At 41.5% G+C, this 22,745-nt stretch overlaps 1 protein-coding gene and 1 non-coding gene across 2 annotated transcripts in view; one reads left to right on the forward strand and one right to left on the reverse strand.

The window, feature by feature from the left end:
* LOC146701227 (partitioning defective 3 homolog) overlaps positions 1-17,078 on the reverse strand; it is a 358,058-nt gene extending 340,980 nt beyond the window's left edge. The window contains exon 1 of the mRNA XM_085467562.1: positions 16,556-17,078. Within this exon, the coding sequence (XP_085323688.1) occupies positions 16,556-16,675 (120 nt within the window). The 5' untranslated portion in view covers positions 16,676-17,078. The remainder of the gene's footprint in view (positions 1-16,555) is intronic.
* trnaw-cca (transfer RNA tryptophan (anticodon CCA)) lies at positions 9,045-9,116 on the forward strand. The gene has a single exon. It is a non-coding gene; the product is annotated as a tRNA-Trp (tRNA).
* Positions 17,079-22,745: the final 5,667 nt, after the last annotated feature.

Genomic DNA, 22,745 nt, shown 5'->3' on the forward strand with positions numbered 1-22,745 from the left:
AAAACCCAAACAAGAACAAAACAAAAAGCAGAGGCTACAAAAAGGCAAAGCGTGGAGAAGGCAGCACACACAAGGAAAGGGAATAGGAAGAGTGTAAAAGGAGGACAAAGGAAAAGAGAAAGGTGGTGGTGGTAAGGAAAGAAGACAAGAGGATGGAAAGGGAGGAGAAGCAGTTGAGAGGGAACAAAGGAGATGCTGAGAGAAAGCACTCCGGGCTTTGCCTTCAAGGTTAACTCTAATGAGCTACGTGTTTATCGATGAAAGACTTGAGGACACAATTACATTGGGGAATGTAGAAATGTTCACACGCGTAGACACAAATGCAGTGCGCCCATCAACTCGAGGTAATCCGAAGACTTGCCGATGCTTGAAACAAGACTGTACCTCAAATTAACCTCAAAACACATCTCATTCTCTTGGTGTTTCCATGACAACGGGGTGTCATTTAGCTAAAGATGACCCCAAACCAACTCAAAACTTCACACGCGAAGATCACCAATTTTTCCAAATAGGCCATGATTTTTTTTTCCTGTAGCTAGTTTCCCTTCATTTTATTCAACTGTCAGTTCATATTTTTCTCGTTCCGTCGTATTGTCTCTCTGATGCCATGTCATAACACAAGCTGACTTCAGTCCAACCGAAAGCAAAAGCAGCACAAGTGTAAGGATGGACGCCAGCCATACCAGCCAACCAGCCAACTTTGAACCACATCATAGTTGGCACAGTCTGCGATGTGAAAGGTGATGCAAGTGGCGCTGCATCTCTGTCTGTGATTGACTGCAACTCCTTTGCTCCTCCTCCTCCTCCACCCAGTGCTTTCACTGAAGCTGCGCTCATTAATGTCCAGAGTGATGGAGGACAACGCCATCAATCTTGCTTAGGACCACCACAGTTGAAGGCTTGGTGTTAGAGAAGAGCCACTGGTGGGGGTGAAATTGCATTGTTCTGGCCTGACTTTAGAGCACATGTGCATCTCTGATTGGTGGCAGTAAAGGTGAAGGGCACAGGGCTAAAAAGATAGAACAATCAGCGCAGATAACACTGTTCCACATGGTGAGATCCAGGTACAGCAAAGTATTTTTTTATTGATTCCACATCTTCCCTTTTCTCTCTGAGTGATTTCTGATAAGGACTTCAAATTTAAAATCTTAAAATAAGCTAGCAATAGCACAGGACTGATGTAGTATAAAAAAGTCCATCACTGTTATAAACATCAACATATAGGCAAAGCTTTTTAGCTCACATAGATTTTTCTTAGTTTTAGCCAAACAAAAACAAAAACAAAACCACCCAAAAAACAAAAAATAGACAAGTATCAACCAGAATATGCAGGTTGGAATTTTTCTTGGGAAAACTGCAGATGAGAGATCCTCATTTACAAAGCGGTGGGTTGCTGGGAAATCTGTTTGGTTGACAGTGAGAAACTGGCTAAACCAGATCATTCACTTAAACCTCACAATACATACACAACAACACACATACGCACACTCGACTCTCTCTAGGATGTCATCAACACATGCCGGAGTAAAAACAAACATTAATTTGTAAGAAAGTTTCACTGAGGTTATAGCCTTACTATAAAACAGCATTCAAATTCAGTAGCACACAAATGTGTTAGAAACACAAACAAGCCAGAGGCCTTGTTCTGTCAGTTATACACCACTTAGCAAACTCTCAGGTGTAACGTGATCTAAGATACCCAACACCTACTGCCACTCAGCCTCCTCCTGAGGTTGTGTACAGTCGCTGCCTTTAATAGCAACGAGGAGGGGAAAACGCCAACGAGATCTCCAGGAAAGAGACGAAAGAAATCAATAAATGGAAACTAAAAGCATACTTGACAGTTTTTGATTGCATATTTAAGTCATGAATGTTGATTAAAGTGAAAAAATGTTACCACAGCACAACTACATCACCATTTTAATAGAGACAAATTCAAAACCTTATTGACCTCATAGACGTTTTTAGAATTCAGAAGCAGCACTCCTACAACTCTCTGCAGTAGCCGTCCTCCCACTCGATTCCTCTTAAACTGTAGCGTTTTGGAGAATGTGAGGATCTGTTTGCAGACAGCGGATGCTATTTGTAGGCCGTCTCCTTCCCTCAGATGATTACTGATCCCTAATCACAGGGTGTGAGTCCGTTGGCCTGTCAGTGGGAACTTAGCATGCTCCTAGCCTGACAAGCCGAAACTCATCTGTTATCAGTGTACGACAACACAATCAGGATCTTTAGTGTCTTTCCTACTCATTGTTGAGATGAGTCAGCGTCCTACAGAAACATCCTTCACTGGGAAAATCGGTCACTGTTCAGTGAGCAAACGAAAGGTCAAGACAAACACATGAAAACAGTAAGACTGACCCTGACTTCACTCTTAAATAGTTCCCATGTCTTTCAGCCGCACTTCCTCAGCCTGTACCGAATGACCCCATTTCATGGTCCAAGACTAATCATCCCACAACATGTTCTGTAACCAGAAAAAATGTCTGGGCAGGAAATTACTCCGCACAGATAAATCCGCAACTTTACATATTCATCAGCAACGTTCTCCGAGCAAAGACCCCATGCCAGCCATCAAAAGCAGACGAGCTGAATTTACAACTCATCTGCAGAAGCACAGTGTCTGAGCTGAAAATGTGCATAACCATAACCAGGCTACTCATGACAGTGCAGCTTTTTGCTTTGGGATGATCTTGTAAACTACACCTTTGTTTCTGTCTGACTATTTACAGTACACGGAGCGTGAAAGCACTACCAGCAATCATAATTTTTTTTAATATGATAAAAGGAATCCAGTTAATTGGATTGCATGCAGGAATTTACCTGGGGGATAAAAGAAAACCCAGAGGTATTCGTTTTTGTAGCCCCTCTGGCTTCAATCCTGCCGAAATAGATGAGTATAAAAGTAACAGCCAACAACATCAATCAAACCACTCAAAAGCTCTTGTATCTATGATCTGTCAAAGCATGCTGCAGTCTTTGTTTGTGCCAGCAAAACATAGTGCCTATATAAAACTATAATCTGGCTTTCATTTGATGTCTGACAACCAGCAACCAAGTTATTGCTTCTCTCTATCAATTAAAACCAACACATCGTATTCAACGTGATAAAAAAACTGACTCATCTCTGAATCGTTTTTCTCATGAAGAACTTGGTCGCCTTGGGGCGCAGCCGCACAATTAAGGGCAAGTTCACCTTCTCCAAAGGAGACGAATATTGAAGGCACAAGGTCACACACTGTATGGCATACAAGGTCATACGTGCTCTGTGGTATTGTAATAAAACAGCTTATTAGAAGCAGAGGGTCAGCAGAGGATTCACTCAACATTCCTCGTATATACACTTTAGATGTTCCAGAATGGGAACACACCAGAGAGGCTTCTTTTTGGGACTCTGTTCAGAGTCATAATTTATTTTGAAGTCTTCATCAGAGTTAAGCCACTCTAAACTCCCAACTACTATATTTCCCCAACAGAACCTCTTGAATCCCTGCATAACAGACAAGAGTGAATTCCCAACAAGAGAAGTGCTGATTTTATTATAAGACTCTAAGCACCAGCACACCAACCTGCCAAAACCTTTTTCCGTTGCATTCATTAACTTCACAAAGAGAGAAACCCACTTTAGCAGAGCAGCCAACTTTTCCTATCGCCCATTTCATGAGGCAATTCTTGATTCAAAATAAGTCACTGCAAATGCATGCAATATTTCACAGTCCCGCCAGCATCTAATCCCTTCTAACATCTAGGATTTATTTTTCTCCCGTAGCCCTGAGCATGCCGATTTCATTTCACAGCTCTGCCTGGATGTTTGAGAGGGAATCTTAGAGGGTAGAAGCTTGGAAAAATTGACACAAACAGATAAAAAGCCAGTCGTTTTAATGTATAAGCAGTGACACGTGATGTATTTCTCCCAGAATTTATATGAGGAGTAGTGCAAAACAAAATTTCACATAGGCATTCACAGGTGAATGATATGTGTTGTGTAATTCCTTATCCTATTACCATCACCATTATATGCAATCATTTGCAAGTGTTTTGGAATGATCCAGTTTAATGGAAAATAAAGATTGATATTGAATGAAGAAAAGATTATTCACTTATTTGGCAAAAGAAATGGAAGTGTCTGCACCGTTGGACACCAAAAAAGTAATAACACTGAGCAAATGAATTTAATTCCAGATCACTGGGAAAGAGTTCAAGTTCACATTCTGGTTATGGTTGATTAGTAAAGGTGTAGTTTGAAAGAGCTTTTTAGGTATCACTACAGTAATCAGGTTAGGGGCCGATGATGTCAATAGCATGAAAAGTTAAGCTTTGGATGCTGAATACTGGATGAATGATGAATACTTAAAAGTCCCAAACCCAACCCAGTTATATAAATGATGTTGCTTCAGTCATTATGCTAATTTGTAGAATAGTACAACATAAATGTAGCATTAAGACCAAATAATACCACACAGTCACTGCGTTACCAAGGCCCAGCCAGTTAAAATACAAGGATGTACTATTGGATTGTATTATTTCACTCTCAGATCATGCAATAGTACGGTATAGGAGCACAAACCGTGAGGATTTCTCTTCAGTTTCAGCAACACAGACGGATTCAGTTGTTAAGAATATGCTAAAAGTTTTAAAACCTATAAACCAGGAATAGATCCATTATAAGTACCAACTAAAGGTATTTAATGTTTGCATTGAGCCAACACTCAATCATCAAAACTCTGAGTGCTCCCGGTATTGATTAAAGCTTAGTGCAGCTGCTAACATTACATGACCATGTTTATTTGTGTTATCCACTAAAAGAGAAGACTTTGTGGAGTGCTTGAGGGTTGAAAGACCCAGAGTGCCTTAGTGGGATTAAAAGCCAATGACAGACAAAGCCACATGATAACTTTGATGCTGTATATGAATCACTTTCAAAATCTAACACAGCTGAGTCAAGTCAGTGTAAGCTTTAAAAAAAATTGAAACTATATAAATCAATTAGCAATTAAGTTTTGATTCTGTGTTTTCACACAAAGTGTGTATAAAGGCTGTCATTCTGCCAGAGAGTCTTAAACTCTGCAATCATCCCCAGGGCTTCGTGTTATTAAATACGAACATGTTTACATAGGGAACCCACCTGGTACTCTTCATGATTTGTACATTTTTCAAGATCTTTCTATTGAAAAACTACCACTTTGTATATCCAGAGTAACAAACAGTTAATAAAGAACAAATTATGTTGATGGATTGTTTGCTTGGAACCTGAGGTGGATTTTTTTGTTCGCATGGCGCATGTTCTCCATGCGCCTGCATTGGTTCTATAGGTTCTATAAAAACAAGGCCATAGTTTCAAGGTCAGAACATATATGCAGTCAACATGACAGTACCCATTTGTTTTTGGTTTTAGAAGTTGTAAAACTACAACCAACCGAGGGCATTGAAGTGAACAGCTAACATGGCTATTAGCTAACTTGGTTAGAAAGGTTCATCTGTGTTTTTAAATGGGAAATTTTGGCTAGTGGGGAAAAAAAAGATTGAACAGCCGACTTTTCAAGAGTGTCTCCTTGTATAACCAAAAATGTGGCAAGTATGTACAGTATCACTCAGGCTGCCCACTTTACACTTTATATTTGTTTTTGAAAGGGAAACTTTTTGTATACCAAGCTGTTTGGACATTAACTTTCGTAACATGTTAAAGGGTGTTTCTCCCATCTATTCTTTATTTCCTTAACTTTCATTTATCGACATTAGCCAATATAAAGAGATTGGCAAACAGCTAATAATTAAAAAAAAATGCTGATAATATTGAAAGACCCCCTTGCCTTTGGTCCTTTCCCTCGAGGAAGGGAAAGATTGTACATAATCACCACTTATGTCAAACAAGGAAACACCTGTCGTTAAAAACTCAGAGACAAACGATATGAAGGCAACTTGAAAAGAGATATTATCAGGTAACCTTTGTGAATGAGGGACGAGCAACATGTTCGTTTGAACAGTGTTTTTGTTTATATGTGTTGAGTCTGCATATTGTCCATGTGCCTGCATTGCTTCTATAGACAGTAAAACACAAGGATGTAGCTTCCAGGTTAGAAAAATAAAGCCGATGTGGAAATGAATTAAGCCTGTGTTTTACCTGAAGGTCTCCATGTGGCTGTAGCTGTGATTGCATGAACTCTTCCAGTCCTGTAGAAGTCTACAGGAAAATGGGTTTCTGGACTTGACCTCTGTAAAGGCCTTCCTGATTAGTTTGTGGCCTCAGTAGCTTATTTCAGGCCATAATGAATAAATAATTAAGTCTCTTTGGTAAATACTGGTCACACTATATTTCAACATGCAAGATTATCTGTGGAATGCAGATTCACTAACTTAATAACAAGTCAGAAGCCAATGGGCAAGTAGTTTCCAAGTCAGACCGGCCTCATCTGGTTTTGTGAAACCAAGCTAATGATGGTGAAATAATCAATTTTGAAGCTTCAAAGCAGGATTTGGATGACACCACAGTAGCTAGGTCCATGTTTTTTGTACCGCCTGGCTGGTAGCATGGCTTCCTCCTCCAGTCCAAAGACATGGATGTTAGGTTAACTAGTGACTCTAATTTGGCGATCTCCAGTAGACAAAGTTTTGTATCTAGAAAACAGCACTCTACTGAACGTAGGGTTACATACAGCTTGCAGAAAACTGACTTGACAGTAAGAACAGAAACGTTCTATAAATTCAAGTATTAGTTCATTCCAAAGGTAAATTAGCAAGCAAAAATGTTAATAAAATCCTTAAAATTGCCATGTGTAGTGGGACATTCATGTTCTTGCTCATCTTCTACAAACAAAATAAACATTGTTTGCTAGCATATTACAATTGCTAGCATGTTATACTACGATAATTCAATGATAAATCAGTATAAGTGCTTTTTAAAATGTGCTTCACCAGAGTATTCTTGTGCAATTTAAATATGAGTCAGGTTTTAAATTTAATAAGGCTTCTAAACTTGAATGACTTTTTTTTTTAAGGATTGAGAGTAAAGCCAGAAAAAAGTAATAAATCCCTCAATTTCATAGCTCTACACACTACATGTTACATTATAATAAGAATATGGTGTTTTTCAGGTTGTACGTTTGTAAAAAATCTAACTTCTCAAAACATTTATCAGCTGTCACACTTTCAGAGGTTAATTTCTCGACTGTGTGCTCCAACACAGCTCTGTAACTGCAATCATGGCCATAAGTTGTTGACAAAACAGTGGATCACACCCAAGAAGGGCGGGCATGGTCTGCATGTCGAAACACCACAAACTGCATATTTGGCCTTTGCAACAACTTGCTCTTAGCTGAATCCAGCTTGAGGCAGGAATTGTCATCTCACGGAGACGTTTGATTAGAAAAACAAGATAGACATTCTTCAGATGGCTACTGTACCCAAAACAAAAGGAAATACCAAAATCCCAAAACTGTGAATGTAATAAATCCACAGATTTACTTTCTGCCCTTAAAAGTACGCTTTGAATGTTTTTATGGATAAGCATGGTTCTCCGCACCAAAGCTGTTAATGAGCTGCTAATTGAGACCACTTGACTTACTTGACCCTGCGGTCAGCTTTACGTTCGGTTCATCCCACCAGCCAGGGCAGGGTGAGCCACTCATTCAGTCAAGTAAATCACATCAACAACCAATCACTGCCCTGAACATCTGAAACTAGAGTCGACTGGAAACATTTTAACAGCCTGGTTGCTCCGTTTGTTTCTTCTTTCCTCTAAGCAGACGTCTTTACCCAAACTGACCTCCAAAATCCGTTTTATATTCACATTTTTCAAACTGTTCCATTGTGCCCGTCTACAGAGCTGTTTCCTTGGCTGCTCCCACTGAAGTTTAAGTGAACCAAAGAGATTATTTCTGCCTTCAGAGCAGCTCTGCCTCTAAGAAATGATTGTATAACTATAAGTGGAATCTTTAAAAGCTGCGAGAGCTTGATTTAGGAGCATCTCTTGACTCTGAAGCGGAGGCACGGCAGCCTATATGGAAACGTCATGCGTGTGTTTTAGAAGGGGGGAAAGAAGGAACCTCCGTGTCAAGACGTGCAAAGAGTAAACAATGGGAAGCTGTCAAAGCAGCCTTTAAGACTACTCTGTGAAAGCTGAAAGGATTTTTCCATCTGAGCAGGACTGGCAAACATAATATCTGGCCTTTCTGCCTAAAATACATTTAATTCAACAGCTTGTCACCTTGCTCAAGTTTTCCATTTAAAAATAGCCCAAACAGAGGTTAAGCAGTCCATCCTCCGACCAGAACGGCAGCTGAATGATGTGTTAATCTTTTCTGTTATATACCGGGCCCCTGCACGACATCAGAACTGCGTGATGGTGTTTTGACGTTTCTGGAAAAGCTTGATTTGATTTTGTTGAACTCTACCAACATTCCTGCATTGACTTGCCTGACAAAACAGAGTAAAAGACAGAATATTTTCACGTACTGAACAAAAAAAAAAGAAAAGAGAAGAGAAGACAAAGAAAAAAAACATGAAGTAAAGGGTAAAGGAAATAACTTGGTTAATGAAAGAGGACGTCAGAGGATGGCTTTGCTAAAACCACAAGCTACAGGAGGGTTCTGGTTAACAAAAGACCGCTACTAATTCCACATGTTCTACTGTGTTTCAGCCGTCTGCCACGAAGCTCATTCCTTTGACTCCCCAACATCGCCGTTTAGCTACCAGTTAGATCAGCAGAATTACAACATGAAAGGAGCTTAATGGTAAGCTTTCAAAGAGCAGCCCTATTATCTTCTGGTGACTAATCTGCGATAACAAATGGAAGTGTGTCAGGTGAATATGGAACTAGACGAAGAGAGGAGCGGCAGGACACGCAGGACCGAGACAGAAAACGTGTGATGCAATAGAACGACTGATTAAAGATCGCAAAGATCAAATTATGGCATCTAATCACGCGTAAGCTATTGTCAGGGCATCATTAAGTACTGGATAAAATGCTCCATTTATGGAAGGGCAGAGAGAGGGAGAGAGACCGAGAGAGCAGGATCATGAATGTTGGTTGGTCAGAGTGCATTCAGGACCTCGTGGCGCAACGGTAGCGCGTCTGACTCCAGATCAGAAGGTTGCGTGTTCAAATCACGTCGGGGTCAGAGTTTTAAGATGCATCCTCTTTAATGTGTGCAAGACCCCTAGTGAGATAGATAAAACAACACCCATGACAAAATGTGAGTTTTTAATCCATTACTTAGAGCAGCTGTTAAACATCACCGACTTACACTATTCTGTCAGTTGACCACATAATCTGTGCCAGGACAGCTAAATATGTTGTAGCACAGGTTCTCTTTGAATAGACACAGAAATATATGAAAACCTCAGAGGTCCAGAACCACCAGATGTCCTCACTGTAGGGGTCGAAGGGTCCAGGGTTTTCTTTTGAGTCATGCAGTGGGATGGTTCTAGTTTCCTGCTTCTAACAGTTCAGGCTAATGTTTAACTGGATTATCTAAACTAGCAGGCTAAGATAACAAACAGTAACTCCCCACCATCATAAGCTAGCAGGGCCGTACCTAACAGTGAGAGCAGACTGGGCTCAAGTTTTAGGCTATTGTGCACACGCCGTCTGCTCTACCGGATGGAACAGTGGCACCGTGCGAGAGTAAGAATTGATTTCATATTGTGTAAGTTGTTGGTTGTTCTTCTATAGCGCTTCTCTACTCTACTTGAGCACTTAAAGGACTTTATACAACATGCCTCATTCACTCACTCAGACAAACATTTTGTTTTTCACCTAAAAACGTTCTATGTGACAATCATGGGAGCAACCAGGGATCGCACCACCAACCTTCCAGACGACCTGCCCCACCTGCTGACCTACAGCCAAGTATTTAGATCAACATTTAGATGCTTTCTGGGTTTGGGTTCCTTCTTCAGATGTGTTGGGGGGGGGGGGGTTGTAGTCCCATTGTGTTATATTCAACTTCAATTGTTTTTTCTGTGCTTTTAAAGCATTCTTCTGTTTGCTAGCAATTTTTTAAGATGCAGTGCATTTGAATACTCAGGCCACCGTACAAGACAGTGTTAAATAACTCAAGTAACATGTACAAATGTTATATTCAAATCCTACTTAAACAAAAACAGAACATTTTTATTAAAATGAAAGTGCCCAATATGCACAATTTCACAGTCACATGCATGATTTTATTAAGCTCACTAAACCATCAGTTACCGGTCAGTTGTTTTTAATGTGCACAGTGTGTCACCTTCATGATGGAGCTGAAGCCAGCTTTTCAATTAACAGAATAAACTGGGTTAATCTTTGTTTTTGTATCAGATTATATCTCTGTTTGAGATCTCATATTAATACTTTCACTGTGCAAAAAAGGTATTGATTTAGACAAGCCTCTGCAGGAGTGACACACAAAACAAAAAGAGGAAAGTGTGCGATTTAGCGTGTTTTTCACTGATGTCTGACCCTGTGGGCAAGAGTCTTCTCGTTTTTCTTCTCTTTGCTCTTTTTTCCTTTTCCTTTTGATCATCCATTTTTCTTGCCAGTTTGCATTAATGTTATCAGTAGAGATAAAGATGAATTCATTGGCTGCCTAGCTGAGAGTGGTACATAGGCCCATATGTGCATCTGTGCTGCTCACACGGCAGCGACTGGTTCAACTCCGATGCCTGGATTCTGGCCGCGGTGTCAACTTATTTGTTTTTTTCTGGTTAAGCTGACTCCTCGTGGCAGCCCAGAAACAACACTCGGGCCACTGTGCATGTCATTTTCCTCCTGTTGGGCAATTTTATTTTTAGCTCCGGCTACGGGAAGGAAAGCTAGTTGGTGTTTAATATTTTGGCTCAGTCACACTGATGTAAATCTGAACAGAGGTGAGAAAAACTCCCAATAAACCAAAAAGAATTCATGTTGTTTAGCTCCAAGGACAATGAATAAACATAGCAAAACATAGCAAAAAAACCTGTAAAACTACAACAGAAGCTGACCTTCACATTGAATGAGCTAACACAGGATATATGAAGCTGGAAAAGAAGTCATCCAATGGCTTGGCGTGGCTTGAAAACATAGCCCGCTTTCATTGCTGCGTTACGCAGTTATTGCCAGGAATTCCACTCAGCTTTGTCTGAAACACATAAGCTAATGGCTTTAAATTCAGCTTTCCCGGTTACAAATGTTTTGCTCTCTGTTGGCTTTGCATGCATGCACTCCACCCCCTTACCATGTGCATAACATATCAGCACCTGTGTGTACACCTGAGAGGCGTTCTCCTCAGCAGGAAAGCCCTAATGTCTGCTTATCTTGACCCTGAACAGAGGCATTGTTTGGGTTAGATAAAACGTCCCAGAGTGTGGTGTCATTGTCCTTGATGCCGTCCACACAAGCAGGGAAACTTGCCAGACAGTCATTGAATCACTAGTCTCAAATTCTGCTTAAAATCTAACCATATCCAAAGCTGCATAAATGTGTAGAATACAGTGCTGGTCTTTGCATGGCACAGGGAACGTTTGTGTTGTGCTATGTTGGCTGTGTTACACTGTAAAAAAAACAGTAATATTCCAGCAGCTGGGGCGCCAAAACAATACCAGAAAATACCAGAAAATAACTTTCTCATAAAAATATTTTCAGTAATGACAATACAGTTTGTTGCCCTAATTTTACATGGGATTTTGCCCTTTTCAAGTGCTTTTAAACATTAAATTAGGAACATTTTAATGTGATTAAACAATGAAATTACCTATAAACAAGGTCAATGAATGCGGCAATATTAATAATAATACTTAAATGTACAGAAATATACAGTTAACAGTTGGTTTAAATAACAATAATGGATTGCATTTATATAGTGCTTTTCGAGACCCTCAAAGCGCTTTAAAATTCCACTATTCATTCACTCTCACATTCACAAGGCAAGCTACAGTTGTAGCCACAGCTGCCCTAGGACAGAGGCGAAGCTGCCATATTGCACCATCGGCTCCTCTGACCATCACCAGTAGGCGGTAGGGGAAGTGTCTTGCCCAAGGACACAACGACCGAGACTGTCCGAGTTGGGGCTCGAACCGGCAACCTTCTGATTACAAGGCGAACTGCCAACTCTTGAGCCACGATCGCCCTTCCTGCACTTTCTGGACAACTGAGCAAACCAACATTTGGATTGTGACTGTTTTACTCAAAGACTAGTAGCTAATAGTGGCTGTCAAGACTGAGTATGGAAGCAGGGACAGTCCTCAGTCAGCTGGAAAATGACACTGTGTTGACCAGCTTGAGAGAGAAAAAGAGACAAAAGAGAAACTGGGATCTAAGAAAAGATGAAAAACAAAAAGGAAACTCAAGAAAAGCCAGAAGAGAAAACAAAAAAAAAGAGGATGAAAGGTTAGTGAGGCCACACTTTTTTTAGTGTGCTACTCTGTTCCCTGCTGTGGTAGAATTCAAGCGCTGCCTCCTGACCACAGTTGAACCATAGAACTTCTTGTACTCAGTTACAAGCCATCACATTGCATCCCATCATCCTGGCCGGCCTTCTCCACTCAACTCACGAGATGAAGCCCCCCCCCCCAGCAAGTTTCAACTAACTTCCATAATCCTATTCACAGACTGCAGCTTCTCTCTATTACGTAATCACTGAATGAAGTGAGCTAACAGGCACTGACAACCCTTTCAAAGACACTTCCCACTTTCCCGCTGTGGCTTCTTCCTGCACAGCTGCCCCAGCGCAGGGTAATATTAGCCCCTTACCTGAGAGCAGATGAGGATTATAAAGCTATGCAGAACTTTTACTAACAGCAAACAATTCCCAGAAGAGCCAGGTGAATCTGATGTAGCAAACAAGATGTAGCTTTAACATTTGCTTGACAGACTCTGATAAACAAATGTGTCTTCTTACAACTACGATGACTGCTCTCACTGTCAACTATAAAGCCAGGAGCCTCGCGATAGACTGCCGACCTGTCTAGGGCGTGCCCGCCTCTCCCCCTATGACAGCTGCTCACGTAAAAGCCTGTGTAAGCAAAATGTCAAGCAGAATGTGTGACCTTTCACCACCGTTTTCTTCTGGCTGAGCTTTCAGAACTTTGTTGAAAACAGATGATTTAACCTCGCCAAATTCTAGTGTTGTTCTCACAAAGCCTGTATTTTAGAGCAGCTCAAAGCATGGGGAGAACAGAGTCAGCACGAGAACCTGAATATTTCTTCCCTATCACGGCATGGGAAGGACTGTTATTTTGCATCCACATGGTAATCAAGACAGTCAGCAGCTCACAACAATTCTCTGAACAATGCAAGATCACTGATTTGAGTGCAAGTATGAGTTCCAGGGTTTCTACAGTAGATTAATACACAGTGTTATTATATGATGATACCATCTTATGCTGCAGATATAATGTATATTAAAGCTAAAAGCATAATATGAAAATCTGCAATGTTGTTTTGCCTGTAAGGACATTCCTACTTCTTCTTCTTCATCTTCTTCTTTGGTGTATTTAAACAATTTGGCTATGCTGCAACATGCCTCAAGTCTGCATTTGCGTAATTTGGGGAAAAATAAAGAGTCATTATGAGCTTATGAGGCTCTACAACACATTTAGGGCAGGCATTACAGACAAGTAGGATTAAATAATTCAGTTCTTCAAAGATTTAGAGCCACAACCTGTGGATCCAGTAGTCATTTATTTAAATGTACGATGCTGCAGCAGATACGGGTGAAACCAGAGTACAAGGGGAAGCATTGAGCGCCAGACCTCTCCGTCACATCCATGCAGGGTTTTGTGTTCCACTGGATAGGCCGCAAAATAAAACCCTCATATTGCTCCTGCTTAGCTGACTAAAAATTTGGTGAATACACCAATATTACTAGTACTAAAAATAACAGCTTGAAAAGAGAAAAGCGGAAGAAGAAGCCCAAAATACCATTTAGCATGAACCCTTCAAGGCTGTGCATAATGTAGACCAGACTGACTCTAAAGTTAATGGTGCTTGAGTGGGAGTCTGCTCTTTCAGGTCCCACTGAGCCTGTGACAAAGCCTTCAAGAGTCTCTGGAGAAGATCAGGTATGCCAGTACAGCATGTGATGTTGTCTGACTGACTGCCTGACTGAGCTTGGTGACTTTAATACAGCTAATGGCGAACCTCAAACACATAAATGTAAGAGCAAAGATGAAAAGAGCACAGCATTACCAGGGCAAGTTAAGCACTGCTTGCAAAAAAAGCCATTAGAATTGAAAATGGTTCACGTATAAAAGAGTTAAATAAGGACATTACGGTCAGGCAGAAGGTAAGTGGAGTCAGAGCAACTTTAAAATATAGGCTCATTGGATGGCAGCTGCCACTGACTGATCCACTGTGAACAACAAGATTAAATGGCAAAAAGTGCATAATTGTTTCCAAGGGTGAGAACCAAATGAATAAGTCGCAGCAGTGAAAGTGACCTGTGGTTGAGATTCTACTCTGCTGCAGACACAGACAGCTGTGGACACGAAGTCATTCATGTTAGAGTTCTTTCAAGTCAAGTCCGCCTGAAGGGCACATGCATAACTGGTGCATTGTAGAGCCTCCATGACGAGACTGTGCTGTAAACCAATAAATCTGCAGCCAAGCAGAGCCTCACGCTCGCCATCTGATCAATCAGAACCAAGTGGACCCCAGCGTAAGAGTCAAATATGAATCTATAGCACACCATTAAGAAATCACACCGGAATGCCAAAACTTTTGGATCTTCTTTGAGTATGTGAAAGCATGGAAGAGTTTATGACAGTGAACACCTCAAACTGTTACTAGGCGTCATTTATAGGCCCAAGTGTTGCTGGGTTTTTGACCTTTTCAGGCTTCCTCCTCTCCTCCATGTGTCCTGGAAGTAGGTGAAGTTGTCTGAGGAACCTCTACCCTGCTTTAGATCCCTTTTATGAGCCATCAGATTAAACACCTGCCAAACTTTGTCGATATGTTTCCGTGAGAGCAGGCATTTGGCGTCTGAAACATCAGGTTCTCGGCTCTCCCTGTTAAAGCTCAATCAAATTATCAAAAAGCTCAATTTGTCAAAAATGTATTTTATGCATAATAAACTAAGATTTTATGACTCGGATAAAAATGACATTATAATGTCGGCATGCCAAGAAACCTTAAGGGTAGCTACTAAAAACAAACAAGCCAAACAAACTTATGGTTCAAGGGTTGGGCATTCATGCATTGCTTTCAGCTGCTCTATGTGTCATTATGCCTTCCTGTAGTCCAAAGGTCTTCTGGCGCATGGCACAGTAGTTTTTGTTGAGCCGAAGCCAAGTGATCTCCACAGGGAATGCACACTTCTACGTTTACAGCACAGCTGCATGGATCAATGGAGCAGTCGCCTCCATTCTGCTGAACCATGGAAAACCATCAAGCACAGGAGTGAACGCATGTGTGTGTGGGTATGTACGTACGATTGCTGATGTGTGTCTAAGAAGGAAGTGATCTTCATGTGAGTAAATGTTGACCCATATCATCCACGTTTGCCTACAGCAGGAAGAATCTGCTGCTAAATTCTAGCAGCGAGGTTGAAAGTGTTTTATCTGTCACCAAGAAGGTGATCGGAGAGGCTGTAAACAAAGCACTGCGTGTCTGGGATTGTGCTGATTGTTCTATCCATGCCACCACTGTAAGCCTGGCTAAATCTTGGCTGTAATGTCTTCTCTCCAAGAACAGAAAACAGGAACACTGGAAGAAGGGGAAAAAAACAGCATGGTTTTGCCAAGGTATTCCATCCTGCTCCAGTGTTAACGTGACTCCAATTGTAATAGCACCCACTGGCAAAGAGGAGAAAGTGCTGTCACTGCTAGCCATGGCAACAGTACCAAACTCTAATTCATTCATTAGTCATTTAATGGGCTTTAAAGCTCGGCCCACAAAAACCCACAAAAGGGAAAAGCAATCAGTGTGCTCATTCCTGTTTGGCACAGGGGCTTCACACGGCCATGTGTTCCATCATTCAACACATGAAGGCTTTTCTTTAAACATGTAGTTGGACGAGCTCTCATAAAGCCAACAAGCTCTGCTCTTTATGTTGTATTATGAAGACATTATAGTAGATTAAGGATGATCCTATATTGTCTAGACTCTTACATTACAGTGAAGCAGCCTAATTGTGATATAAGAGTGTGTGTGTGTGTGTGTGTGTGTGTGTGTGTGTGTGTGTGTGTGTGTGTGTGTGTGTGTGTGTTCTTACACCAGGCTGCACACATGCATTTGACAGTTACCCTCCTTCACTGCTGGCTGATCCGGTTTGAACTCCATGCACTTTTGCACACTTTTCTGCCTCTACTGCACAAACCTGAACACTTTCAGTGTCCCAACTTTTTGGTGGAGACTAAAAAGCAGATACACACAAGCGACACACCTATGATAACAATGAAAAGCCCCCCTCCCCCCCTCGTTTGCGCACCCCTGGACTCCCATACCCCATGCGTCGGGGGCCCCTGGGGTTCTCGGCTGTCTCTTTCCCTCTTTCCCGAAAAAAGCGCCATGTTGAGGCTTCAGTGTGGACTCGGCACGCTGCTCCGCGGAGCGTTTACAGAAATCACCCCGGGGCTGAGGTGTGTGTTGCCGGGGACTTACCTTTGCGATCGCCTTTTTGTACCTCATGGCCGCTTGTTCGATAAGACTCTGGACTTTTACATTCCCATCTCCACACGGAACGACCACCCGGGTCCTCCCGAAGCACACCGTCACTTTCATTTTCCTTTTTTTTCCTCCGCCGCGTTAATTCCAAAGAGGAAAAAGCCGCGTCAAAGCGACAATAACCATCCCCGGCGCTGCGTGGGAGCAGAAAACACCGAAACCCCCAGCCTGTCGACCCAAGCGGATTCGTCTTTGTGCCCTGCGTCCTCGAAGGAGAAGAGAGAAGCCCAGCATAAGATCCAGCGGCAGGGCTGGGTGGCGTCCTCCCTGTGCGGTGTTGACTCACTTACAGAAAGTTCCCAGCAGAAAAAGCCTCCCCAGCGAGAGCGCACAACTGGACAGCTGACAACCGACACTGCGTGTGCGCCCACATGTCAGAGCAGGCACGAAGAATGTTCCCAGCGCGGGCTGATCCATCTCAGTTCACTTTACATTTCCCTGCGTTTTTATCATATAATACATAAATTTGAAAAACTAAATAAAAACTTGCGCTGGCAGGTGGTTATCAGCAGAGAGTGGTGAGGACTGATAGGGTAATGGAACATTTTATCCAACAAAACCCGTATTTTTTCTGACCTATGATCACAGTGGCGAGTAATCAGTATAACTAAAATATAACTTAAAGGGGTAACCCCCCTCCCCCCATGTGATTAGTAGTTATAATGCTGTGGTCTTTGAAACGATGGGGGGCAGGGCTGGATTAAGTCACTAGAGGGTAACAGGGTAAAAAAATGACCTGTGGGCTCCATACAAACTATGAAGGGGGGCGGCGGGGGTCTGGAGGCCTTGGGTAGTTTTCCAGGCAAGTTTGTGTTGTTTAAGGCATGAGCCAAGGTTTATTTTGGATTCACTTTTCATGCTAGAAATATTTAAGTACAGATGTTCTGACTATCCTACAGGCCATTCCTGTGGGTAATATCGAACTGAGATCCACGAGTGTGGGAGTCACCGCAAGCCAATGGCCTCCTGTGGGCTCAAGCTTGGAGGGCAGGCATATTGGAGTAAGCAGTGCTCGTGCATCACCGCGCTTCGATCTGATGAATGTGGTGATGGATGCTGAATTTCATTTTTAATAAATAATGCAAAATGAAAGGCAGAATGCTATCAGACAGAGTTGCATAGAACAAAGTCTCATTTGTATTTGACTATGCTGATTGCAAAGAATATATTAATGTAATAAATTATTGACCTGCAGTGCAGGATGAGAAAAATCAGCCCAAGGCTGGATAGAAAGTATGACCCAATTCACTGATAATAGCTGCAACCTTTCTGCAGAGATCCTCTCTATCCCTGCAGCTCCTACTCTTGTTGGTCCAATGTGGTCCAAATGAGTGCACACGATGAACACGGCTGCACGAGATGCATCTGCCCCCCACCTCCTTTGTCCTAACACTGTATGATTCTGTGATTGGTGCAAGATCTAAAGTGAACTTCAGGGTTTGAAACCTGCTTTGATATGTTACTATAATAGTGTTTGTCCTTTGATGTCTCACCACACATGTCTAACGCCACTGCTGCATGCATTTTTTTTTTATATTCATCAATCCAGGGTTAGACATGTTGACATGCACTATCCATGCAATACCAATCCATTAACTGTTTCTATTCTGACTTTTTGGAGCAATGGAAACTTGTCTGACACCAGAACAGAAGCAATAACAGCTTCAGCTTCCAGTGAAGTTCATACACACTGCAAAACAGATGCAAAAAAAACTTAAAGCGAACATACTTTGACAAGCTGGGCTCTGCCATGCGCTTCCGTTTTAACAAATGCTACAAATACTCCATCTAGTGGTGTAGAGTGGTGTACAAAAAAAAATTCAAGTACATAAAACTGGGACCAGTTTGATGAAGCAAACTGAGTTCTTTATTCAAGTGTGCATTGATAAGACTCAGATTTGTGAGTTCAGTGGTGCTAGCAAGCTAGCAACAAAAATTGGAACTCACTTAACAGCATGGATACAAAATCGCAAAGTAATTGTGCCTGCAGCCCCACATTGTTGTTGTTTAATCAATACGGCTTAATATCAACTGCATTTCTTTACATATGAAAGAAGATCAAGTTGTGCCCATAAAATCCACTGTGACTGTCTGCATGAGAGATTGCTGCAGGGAACATCAGTGAGCATGTCAGTTCTTCCCCCCATTAATCAAGCTCATTTGCTTACCTCAACTGCCATAGTAAGATAAGTTCAGAGGCTGGTTTGCAGTTTGTCCACTGCACATCAGGAATGCAGGGGGAAGGGGGGCAGGACACTCAGGAAAACCCAGCGCTGTCCCTGGGTTTCATATTCCTTGCTGATAATCATCACACAGAAGCAGCTGTTCCCAGCTGCCTAACTGAAAACATGATTATATACAACAATTCAGAAAGAAATGTAACACAAGCATATGTACGGAGGGTTCATAAATATGTTTCTAGCACTAAAAATAGTGTGATTAACATGATTCATGCTGCTGCTTCAATGCTCTGTGGTGCAGCAAACGTTTGGAAGACAGTGAAGTCTAGTCATACTCAAAATCTACAGTCTGATGAATCCTGAGTCCATTTATCCCAAATACACAAACCACCACCACCACACACTTCCATTGGTTGCTGAACCTAGGATAATCCACATTCTTCACTCACACATTTTCAGACTTGCCTTCTACAAAGGGGGCATCGTAAATAAAAGCAGGCACAAGGCGTGCTCTGACATGGTCACAGGAGCAGAGGTCATACCTGAGTCCTGACATATTCGCTCACCACCACAAGATGACATCAAACAGGCTCGCTCATGCATGTGGAATTTACTACATCCTTCCTCCACACTCACCAAAACATTCTAATATGACATGTATTCTCTATTAATAACATCGCTGTTATTGCTAAACTTGTAGAGTGGAGTAAAAGCTCAGAGGGGGAAATCACTCATCCCTGGATCTCACATGAACATTCATTTTAAATGTTCGATGTGAGAACAGAGAAGGCAACTTTTTACTTTTACACCCTACAGTTTAACACAAACATCTTTACTTTCTACTCCTTACATTTTCAAAACAGGCTCCTTACTTAAGGTTTAAAGCAAGGGATCTTTTTTATTTCCCAGACAATAGGAGCCTAAATGAAGGAAACCATGATACATATAAGACTGTGGACAAGCACATCAAGTTCACCAGGGAGGATATGAAAAGTGGCAGGTTAGCCTTGTTAGAGGGTGAGATTTCCATCAGCATTTAAAAGTCGCTGTGTATCGTAAACCATCGCATCCGGATCTGTATTTAAGGTCTGACTCTCATCATCCACTGGAGCACAAACGGGGTGTCGTCAGGTGCTACAACACAGAGTGAACACCATCCCCACAGGTACAGTGGCCAGGGAAGCAGAGGAACATCATATCAAGAAGAAGGCTGTGAGTAAATGTGGTTATCCCAGCTAGACATTTGTCAAAGCTGGTTTGATAACGTACTCATGGCCATTGATCAGTGGTTGTTGATAAATGGTCATGACAATTTGCATATCAATGATCAAGAAACCGAACTCACATCCCATTTTCATCAGTGGTGCTAGTTTCAGTCATTATGCAAATTTACTGTTTATAAGTTAGGGGAAAGCTTGGACAATTGAGCATGCATCAATCCTATTGGTGTAACCATCAGCAGGGCTTATCAAACTCAAAGGGCTCACAGAGGCAAGACATATAGTAAATAACGCAATGTTCAAGGTTTAAAGTGGGCCAGAATTTTCCAGAATGGCATTTTTGTTGCAGATATCCGTAAGTTGCAGTCGCAGTATTTCACCATCAAGCTACTGCTGCAGAAGAGGAGCGAGTATAACGGGAGTAACGTTTTTTTAAGTGGCAGGTCATTTTAAATGAAACATTTCTATCAGCTTAACAAACGTCAGCAACCACGCAAACGACAGTGGCAAGTCTGTTGCACAGTGTGTCTGCTAGCTAAAGGTCCAGCTGCTGTTTTGGAAAGAAGTTCACTCAGAGATGAAGAAAAAGTAAAAGACGTACGAAAGACAAGACAGGAGAAGAAAAAGAGAGGTTATATTTAAAGGTAAGGATGCTCAGTGACATCAACTGGAAAGCTAAACTTACATGTAAGTTATATGATGGGAAGTTTTTCATATTGTGAAACATTCTTCAAAACAAACTAAGGTGCTGAAAGGTTGCATCATTCAATTCCACCCTTTTACTAACTGTATACAGTCTAGTACAAAGGGAGCATAAACAGTATACTGTCAGTGTAGCGGATCGAAATCAATGAAGTTAGCTTGTGAATGGTCCACTTACATCTTGTTGAATTCAGTTGTGTAAACCCATAAACAGCAGTAAACCTCAGAGTAGCAGCACAGGTCAGCTGATCACAGCCTGTACACAAAGAAAATCTGCTGTGATTCTTTTTCTCACGCTGAGCCACTACAACAGATCTTAGGGTTCCCCTGCCTGCCAAATCCCACTTTAACCCCTGACTGTAATATGTTTCTGCTTAGGTGTGGGTGTGTGTATTTATGTATTTTTACCCAAGTATCTGTACTTCTACTTAAGTAAAGAATGTCTGTACTTAAAGTGCAGTGTAAAGCCTGAAGAATAGTGTTGTTCAAATCCCCTCAGGAACTTTTGGGTTATATGGGCATCTACTCAATGAAACTATGCAGTTAAATTTTCCTCTATACAGTTTTAAAGTTATTAGACATTGGCCTTTTGCCTCACTTGCATGTTGATGCAATTCTAATTAAAAACTAACTGCTGTTTTGATATTTATATCACACTCAGTGTTGTCTAACATCACCTAATACAAGTCCTGTTAATGTTCAGAGTGTGTTGCATGCCGAGGCATGTGTTATTTCTCCAGTAGTGGGGCTAATTACACTTTCCTTTAGTTCATTAATAGCTCAGGGCTACACTGAAACCCCATCTATGACTAATGCAGCAAAACATTTAAACAAATTAACCTCAGACTAACCATGCACGGCCCTCTTGTCCTTTGTAAAATGCAACACATATAAATAACATTTTTGCATGTTTTTTTCTTACAAAATTTGCCTTTCAGATTCACAGTGAAATGCATTCTTTAACCTGCAGCTCTGCGTGTTTCTGAAAGCTGAAATAGCCCCATCTGCAGGCTCTTAGAAATATTACATCTTTCCCCGTCAAGCCTTGTTTGGATTAAGCCTCGAGCCTTTAATTGCTGTGTTTGTGGGGTGGGCCTACGAACACTGAGAATGGTGTTAGCGTGCTAAGTGTGATTTCATGGATTATAAATGCTGCCTTTCGCTGTGTTACACTTGCGGATTTTTTATTTTTGTTTATGGGATTTTCCAGAGCCTGTCAGAGCACATTGTAACTTGATCTCTGAAATCAAATGTGTTTATTTGCACATGTTGCGCTGATCATTCAAAAGGGCCTAGTTTCTGAATGGAACATTTAAACAAGACCTACAAGTCAAACAAAAAGATGGAGGTAGCGAGTGGGAATGTTTTTTTTGCTTTGTTTTGTAGGTAAAACACACCATTTTTTCTTCAAAGATTTAGCGCTCTCTCATGAATAACAGTGTCAAGGGAGACAATGCTTCGGCACCGAAGGACCTGCTCTGAGATAAACACAGTTTATGGTAACAAAGTTAACGACTGGGGCTGGGTGACTTGTCATATTCATTAAATCTGAATATGTCCCTCATAAGAACTGTTTTGACCCAGTTCTTCATCTTTTTTAAGTGCAGGGTGTTGTGCCAGATTGAACCCTCCTGCAGAGTAGCCCTGTACAGTAGACTAGCTGCTAAACCAGTCTTCAACAGACTGCTTCTTCACATCAAGAGCTAACAAAAATGCCGCTATTGTTAAAAAAAACTCCGTATTTGTTGTTCTTGACTGTTTTTACCTGAAAAGCACTTTGACCTGTTTATAAACGCCGTGTGCCCATTTACATGTTCACCTCTGTTTGTTGTAAACTGTTTGCCTTGCTTGCTCTTATGCAGACCAACCTCAGAGGGTAGAGAGCCCCGAGATGAAGTTATTGTTAGACATGTAACGCCGACAAGCCAAACATCGATTTCCCTTTGACTTTCCTTGCTGCTGTTGTAGTTGAATTTTCTTAGCATTTATTCATGACGTGTGAGAGTCACGATTTTGAAAAAGCTA

Source organism: Copadichromis virginalis, linkage group LG9 (genome assembly GCF_057382275.1).
Source record: "Copadichromis virginalis isolate Kocher_CV1m ecotype Utaka linkage group LG9, C_Virginalis_male_GT1.1, whole genome shotgun sequence".
NCBI classification, from domain to species: Eukaryota; Metazoa; Chordata; class Actinopteri; order Cichliformes; family Cichlidae; genus Copadichromis; species Copadichromis virginalis.